The 7,387-nt window shown below is 50.3% G+C and overlaps 1 protein-coding gene across 1 annotated transcript; it reads right to left on the bottom strand.

Moving 5' to 3' along the window:
* Nucleotides 1-712: 712 nt before the first annotated feature.
* On the bottom strand, nucleotides 713-2,861 carry FAM170B (family with sequence similarity 170 member B). The gene is made up of 2 exons (XM_040242130.1): nucleotides 2,750-2,861; nucleotides 713-1,470 (listed from the first exon to the last, which is right to left on the bottom strand). Exons 1-2 carry the CDS (start codon nucleotides 2,859-2,861, stop codon nucleotides 713-715), a joined length of 870 nt encoding a protein of 289 aa, XP_040098064.1.
* Nucleotides 2,862-7,387: the final 4,526 nt, after the last annotated feature.

The raw sequence follows: 7,387 nt of genomic DNA, 5'->3' as shown, positions 1-7,387 counted from the left end.
GTCCTAGCTGCCTCTCACTGCAAGTTGAAGTGCGTGCCCACCAGCATGCCCAACACACAGCGGGCCACTGAGTATTTTCTTGAAAGAACACGTGAAAAGGCAAAGGCAAATTTTGCAGCAATATTTTAAAACAGGTGGCATAGCTGAGCTTAGGCTCAGCAGGACTTATCCAGCCCCATCTCTACCTCTGGGAACCTGCCATTCTCAAGATGTCTGTGCCAGTGGGTAACCTGCAGAAATGGCAATGTCCTGTGGGTCCAACCCAATAACATGATTCACTCCATTAGCCATTGCCTTAAACTTTGGGCTATTCAAGTTTAATTCCAATAAAATAAGATATAGAATTAGGGCCTATGATGCGTTCCTAACAATGAAAAAAATAGGGCTGAAGTTTCGTTCGTAGTTGTCTCTCCTGCGAGTCGTGACCTGCTTGGCCCGCCAGCAGAAGCCACAAGCTTGCGGGCTTTCGGGTCTTGCATCCACTGTAAGAAACACTTGATTCATGTTTTGAAATGGATTCTGTTGAAATGCGGTGCCCTTTGGGAGGGTGACTTCCCCGACGTCTTCACGGCCCTCCCAACTCTACACTGCGTTCGCCTCCTTCCCCGGCCCTCATCCTTTCTCCCTGCCCTGGTGGCTCTGGTCCTGATGGCCAGGAAAGGAGCGACTGAGGCGCCGGAGGTGAGGACAGGGCAGGGCACACACCTCCGGCTCAATGCTTCTGCATCTGTGACTGTGGCGAAGGCACCTCGACACGGGGCCTTGGACGTTCACTGCTGTCCAAAGCGCTCTCTTGCTCCTCCTCTGGCTCTTGTTCCTGCCCTTGGTCTCGGGCCCTCCTTCTCTCCAGCATCTCCTCGAAAAAGATCTGGCAGCTGAAGCCCTCTTGGACGCCGTACTGGGCGTGCTCCAGCAGGGCCTCCAGCGTGGGGAAGACGCGGCAGCAGGCCATGCAGCGCAGCCCGTGGTTGGTGGTGGCCAGCCAGTCGGGGGTGTCCCGCAGCTCCTGCAGGCAGCCCTCCAGGGGTGCCAGCAGCTCCGCGTCCTCTGGCTCTGAGCTGCTGCTGTTCTTGCTGGCTTCCAGTTCCCAGCGCAGGTCCGTATTGGAAGCCATCTCAAAGGAGGAGCCTTTCCGCCTCTGCCTCTTGATGAACTCGGCTTCGTGGATGCGGGGCTGCCGGGTGGCCGGCTCGAAGCCACTGTCGGTCTCCCAGGCCACAGCCACACCCTGCACGGTCTGCACGTGGGTGTAGAGGGCACACAAGCTCTGCTGGGCAGCGTCCTGGTCCCCATAAGTGCAGGAATAGCAAGACTGGTACTGGGAATAGGACTGGTACTCAGAGGATGACCGGGATGATGGCGAGCTGCTCCAGCTCAACATCCGCCGACCCTTGCCTGAGAAGTAGGTGTTCTCCGCCTGGGGACTGGCTGGGCCTGGCCGTGGAGACAGCTGCTCTCTCTTCATGGGCCCTGGAAAGTGGAAGGACATTTTCATCAGGTCTCTGAAAGGATGCAAGCTCTGGGGGTCGCAGGCAGGTACTTTTGCTCTCCGTGCCTGTTTTCCCATAAATTAAGGATGATATACTTTCCTTTTGGGGTGATGATAAGGATCAAATGTAGAGATGTAGCTGCGCCTTATGGATGTGATGACAAAGATCAAATAGTGTATGAATGTGATATCTAAGCCCTTGACTAAACTCCAAAAGGCCACCACCTGAATAGAGATTGCGGGACACCCCTCCATACAGCACGATCTTCTTCACTGATAAGGAGGAATGAACCACCATTGCGTGCCAAACGTTGATAAGTCCCTAAGGCACTCCGCTAAATGAAAGAACTTAGGGTGAAAGGTCATAGAGTACTTGATTCCATTTGGCTGACATGCTAGAAAAGGCAAGACTGTAGGGAGAGAGAACAGAACAGGGGTTACCTGAAGCTAAGGGCAGCAGGGGAGCTCACTGCGAAGGGTCACTAGAACTTCTGGAGGGCGATGAACAGATTCTGCATCACGGTGCTGACAGTGGTCAAGCAAATGTGTACCTGCCAAAATTCTTCAAATTGTGCACAGAATCGATGTGGTTTGTATATGCGAATCACAGCTCAATAAGGCCTGACAGGGGGAGTACTTTGGCCAGACCAGTCAGCCCTGCCTTCCCCCCTGGCATCTGCGGGACATGTCTCATCTTCCTCCAGGGGAATCTCACACCTTCCTTGAAACCCTCATTGGATCCCATCACCATATGAACGCTAAGTGCTTGTCATATTTTAACTCTTTCAGTATTCAAGAAACCTTAAGAAATTGCATTGTTCTGATTTTTGACTAGTTAGAAAACTGAAGCACAGAGCATTGAAATATGGATAAGAGCCGGTGCCAGTCACTTGGCCCCAAGATGGTGTGACCCTTGGGCGCCACCCACGGCCACTTCAAAACGATGTTACAGGTTAATTTTCATCCATTTATTATAAAGGAACTTTCTATATCACTGCTGAAATCACAGAATCGACACATCAATTCTGGTTTTTTCAAAGCAAGTTAAAAGATACGACTAACATTTCAGGATGTCGTCCTCATACCTCCTGAAATCACCTTGTGTGCTCACAACAGCGGCCCCGGGGAACCCATGGTCCATGCTCACGGCCCACGCAGGACTGTGGTGACCACACGGAGGGGTGAGCCGGTGCCTCCCCTTCCCCTCCAGGACCCCGTCCTCTCAAGGACACACCAGCGACACCCTTCCTTTCGACCGACCTGTCCGATGCGCTTGTACGCTCTCCTCCGTGGACTCCGGGCTGGCCAGGCTGAGGGTGGACTGGTCCGTGGGTGACTGTTCTCCCCTTCGGTCTGTGAAGTGGTGCTTCATGATGGCCCGAGCGCCCGGGGGCACAGAGCTCCCGCTGTTGGGTGAGAGTTGGCTCGGCCAGTGCTGAAGCCTCCGCTGGCCTCCGTCCAGGTGGCTGCCAGGGGCCCACAGTCACTAGGCTCCTGGCTTTATTCTGTGACCTCATCAGTGACTTTGGTCTGTTCTGTGAGCCGTGGCCAGGACGCAGCCCCAGCCAGGCTGCCAGGAGAGGCTCCCCATCAGGATCGCCTTCCCTCCAGGACCTTCCCTGCTTTGTGTGTTGTCAGAGATGCAATCATAAAGTGTGTACGCATGCACACACACACACACACACACACACATGTACATACACAGAGACACAAATGCCTAAAAACACATGCAGACACTTATACACACGTGAACACACGTACACTCATGCTGACACACACAGCCACTCAGGCACACATACACTCAAACATACACAAACACTCACACACACACACATTCAGACCACGTTCCCTTAACCGCACACACGCTCGCATACACGCGATCATCACCCAGCCTCAAAGGGGCCCACCTTGAACTGTGGCTGCTGCGGGTGGCCGCAGTCCTGCCTCCCGCTCACTGCTCCAGAGGCCCCACCGCTGTCTCATCACGGCTTCTGGTGCTCCGTGGCCTGAGGACCCAGGTGCCTCCTCGCGTGTCCCCGCTCAGGCCTAGGGACTCAAGCACACCAGGGTGCTCCTGCCCCCGGCCTTGCATTTACCCTTCCTTCTGCCAGGAGTGCCCACCCCTAGGCCCACATGGCTCATGCTTCTCTGCAGTCTCTGAAACGACTCCTGTCCGAGCCGCCTGGAATCCGTTCCCCTCAGACTCTATGACGTGTGCATGTACAGGCTTAAGCACTCGTCTGCTGCTGCTTAAATGTCAGCTCCATGAGGAGAGAGACGTCATTCATTCATTTCCCCCATCATATCTCCAGCATCTAGTAGAATACATGGACACATCCACAAGGATTCCAGAGATTATTGTCAAATTGATGAATAAATAGCGGGTGAACACGTCGGACGTGTATTTGGACGGAGCGACAAGGACGAGTCAGTCTAGGGGAGGTGCCTTCTCTCTGTTCCTCAGATCCCTGCAGCCCCAAGGCAGGCTGCTTCTCACCCCACAGCTCTGAGTCCCCTCCTGCTTCTCCACCTGTACAAACCTCACCCCACACTCAGTCGCTCTGGCACCTCTTCCAGCTTGCCCTCTCTCTCTGCTCCAGGATGTCCTGAGCACACTTCTCCCAAAACATTCCTCCCCATATCCCCCCAACCCCTGCTCAGTCTCACCAACTCAGGTCCTCTGGATCCCAAATTCTCAACAGCTCAAAAGACGATTGGTTGAAAATAATCCCCAAAGCAACACAACCACCGCCAGCACAGACAGCACCTAGGAATAGTCTCCTCTCCAGAACTAGAAGCCACCATGTAAAGGAAAATGCCGCAGAGCTTTACTGAGTGATGGAGTCACTCTCGCACCTGTAAAGAGAGAGAGCTTCCTGCAGGAAGAGGAAGCGCTGTGTGTTCTTTCTCCCTTAATAAATTGAGAGACTTGCCTTATAAAAATAACAGTAAGAGCACAAAAATTAAATAGATCAATGGAAGACAAAGGTAGTCCAGAGAAAGATCACGTTATGTATTAATATTTGAATTTTTAAGAGATAAAGTAAATAAAGGTCTAGGAGGGAAAAAAACACTCAATCAATAAATGATCCTGAACATTTTTATTCACTTGTAAAAAAATCAACTTTGGCCTTACCTCATAAAAAACAACTAAGACTAATTTCATGTGACTCTGGGGTAACTTTCTAATGTAAAATATTTAGAAAGAAAATATAAATTAGCATTTATTATTGTAGGGTGGCTTTTCTAAACTCAAATGCATCAGTCAACACGAGCATTGAGAATCTTTTTAATTTCATTGCTAAAAAACCCCAAAAAACTCACTGTTTCAGTTTCCACTTCTCTGCTTTTTAGTAAAATTGAAATGAATAGTTCAGTAAAGGAAATGAATAAGCAATCCCCAGGAGAAGAAGGGCAGATGGCTGATAAACATATGGAAAGATGTTCAACCTAATTCTAGGAAGGAAACAACAAATTAAAAACACATGCTATATAAGTATATTGTTTTCACCCACAAGGCAAACAAGAATTTAAAAGATTGACAGTTGTTAAGTGCTGGTGAGAACAAAATGAAATGAATATGTTTATATTCTACCTGTAAGTGCATGGCTTGCCTTTCTCAAGGGAAATTTGGTAGCACCCATTACAATGAAAAGCGGGCTCTTTCAACTCAGCAATTAACCTCACTTCCTGGGAAGCATTCACATTTTGTGCTAAGTGCATAAAATAGCACAGCAAGAAATATTTATTACAGTAGTATTCATAATAGAAAATAAAAAGAAACTTGTCAAAGAGCCATCAACATAAAGAAGTAGTTAACTAAATGGCACCATAACCAAATTGTGGTATACGTTCAATTTCACTTTCATGCATTGGAGAAGGAAATGGCAACCCACTCCAGTGTTCCTGCCTGGAGAATCCCAGGGATGGGGGAGCCTGGTGGGCTGCTCTATGGGGTCGCACAGAGTCGGACACGACTGAAGCGACTTAGCAGCTGCAGCAGCAGCAGCAGCATACTGCAATAAAGAGATCTACATGTATAGTAAGTAAATTCATGTTAAGTGAAAAAAGCAAGAGATAAGTGAATCCCACATATGTAAACACTGTAACAAAAACCCGAAACCAAGCCTATATTGTGTATGAATGCGGGGGCACAGAGGAAGCAATCACACCCCAGTGGGAGCAGTGGTGACTTCAAGGAAAGTGAAAAAGATTCAGTGGAGCTATGGGTGACTGGAGGTATTTTCCCCACATGACCACACCTGTGCTCCCATCCCACAGGCTCTTCTTACAATGTGAAGCTGACAGACCTCCCCTGACAGAGTCCCTCTTCCTGAACCGGAGGGGACTTTGTAACAGCCTCCAGCAACTGAGTGCAGAGGGGTGATGCTTGGAGACTTTGCTCGGTGGTAGAAAACAATATCACTTCCTCTGGGTTCTCTCTGTCTCTCTCTCTGCTCTCCTCTGGACCCAGCTGCCATGTTGTAAGGAAGCCTAGGCCACGTGGAGGTGTTCCAGCCAACAGTTCTGGCAAAAAATCCCAGCCAGCCACCAGACATGTGAATGAATGTGCCATTAGATGATTCTGACTTCCAGCCTTTGAATCTTCCAGCTGGGGTCCCAGACTTCTCAGGGCAGAGAGATCCACCACCTCTGAATCAGCCTTCTTCTGCCTGAATTCCTGACCCTCAGAAACTGTGAGCAGCTTCACACACTGAGTTTTGGGGTGATGTGTTACTCAGCCATAGTGATTCAGTAGACTGATTTTCCACGCACTGCTTATGTATGTTCTGGTGAAATGGCTCATTGAACAGCATCAGGACTACAGTGTACCCAGCTGATCACTGTGGCACCCCCAGCACAACTTGGGAGGAAGGTTGCCACCACCTACCATCTATTTTCATACTTGTTCAACCCCAGCATTCAGGTAGAGCAGCTTCAAAGTTGTTAACCCATGGGAAGCTACTTTAACACCTAGAGTACAATGCTTACACACAGTTCCTTTTGTATTTAGCCATTCAGTTTCTAGTTGAAAACACCATTTTCAAAGGTACTTGGGTCAGTTCCTTTATTGCCCTAGAATCTACCTATGTTCCTGCTAAACCTCCTAACAGTCCTACCAGCGAGACACTATTAACTACACGTTACAGATGGAGGTTGGGACTCCAAGTACATGTAGGAAACAGGAGGATGGACCGCTGACCCCTCAAGCCCAGAGGCAGGACTGCTTTGTCAGGCTGCCCGACGCTCTTCCTCTTGGTCTGCTTAATGGGGGCGAGGTGGAAGTGGGGTGTGTGCTTAAAGCAAAGCTGCACCAAAACGTGCCACTGTCCTTCATTTTTACGTGGGCTCTGAGCAGCGTTTGGCCATGGGCCAGCTCTCTGTCATGGCCCCACCTTCTGCTCCAAGTAGATACTCATTGGAGGCCACCCATACAGGGTTCCTGCCCTCCCCGGGCAGGGGGAGGGGGACAGTGGAAGGGGAGGATGGTAACAGACCAGGCCCACCCAGCCCCATAATGTCTCAGCCCCCGCAGTTTTCCAGCTGGATCTCCAAGCTCGCCAAGAACTTCGTGCTCCACTGCCGGGGCCGGCAGGGTTGGTGTGCGAAACCCCAGAAGGGCCAGCACAGCACTTTCTCGGAGCTCTGACTCCTGGCCAACTCATTTCACACATCACATGCGAGTCTTAAACCTCATCAAGAAGGCCTGGAGGATTTTCCAGTCTCCACTTTTCTTCCAAAACCTCCTCTTCTCAGCCCCCCTCCCTTTTCTTTCTCCACTGAGAAGAAACTAACAGGAAGCGAACCAGCCACAGCCCCAGCAGGAAACAGAGACTCCACTCCTCGCTTCCCTTCACTTTTAATTCTAGAGATGGGCTTGTGCCACACTTTAGGCTA

This window comes from Oryx dammah, unplaced genomic scaffold (assembly GCF_014754425.2).
Source record: "Oryx dammah isolate SB20612 unplaced genomic scaffold, SCBI_Odam_1.1 HiC_scaffold_6, whole genome shotgun sequence".
In the NCBI taxonomy this organism is placed as follows: domain Eukaryota; kingdom Metazoa; phylum Chordata; class Mammalia; order Artiodactyla; family Bovidae; genus Oryx; species Oryx dammah.
Note: the sequence above shows the minus strand (reverse complement) of the source record. Positions and strands in the feature narration are given on the sequence as shown.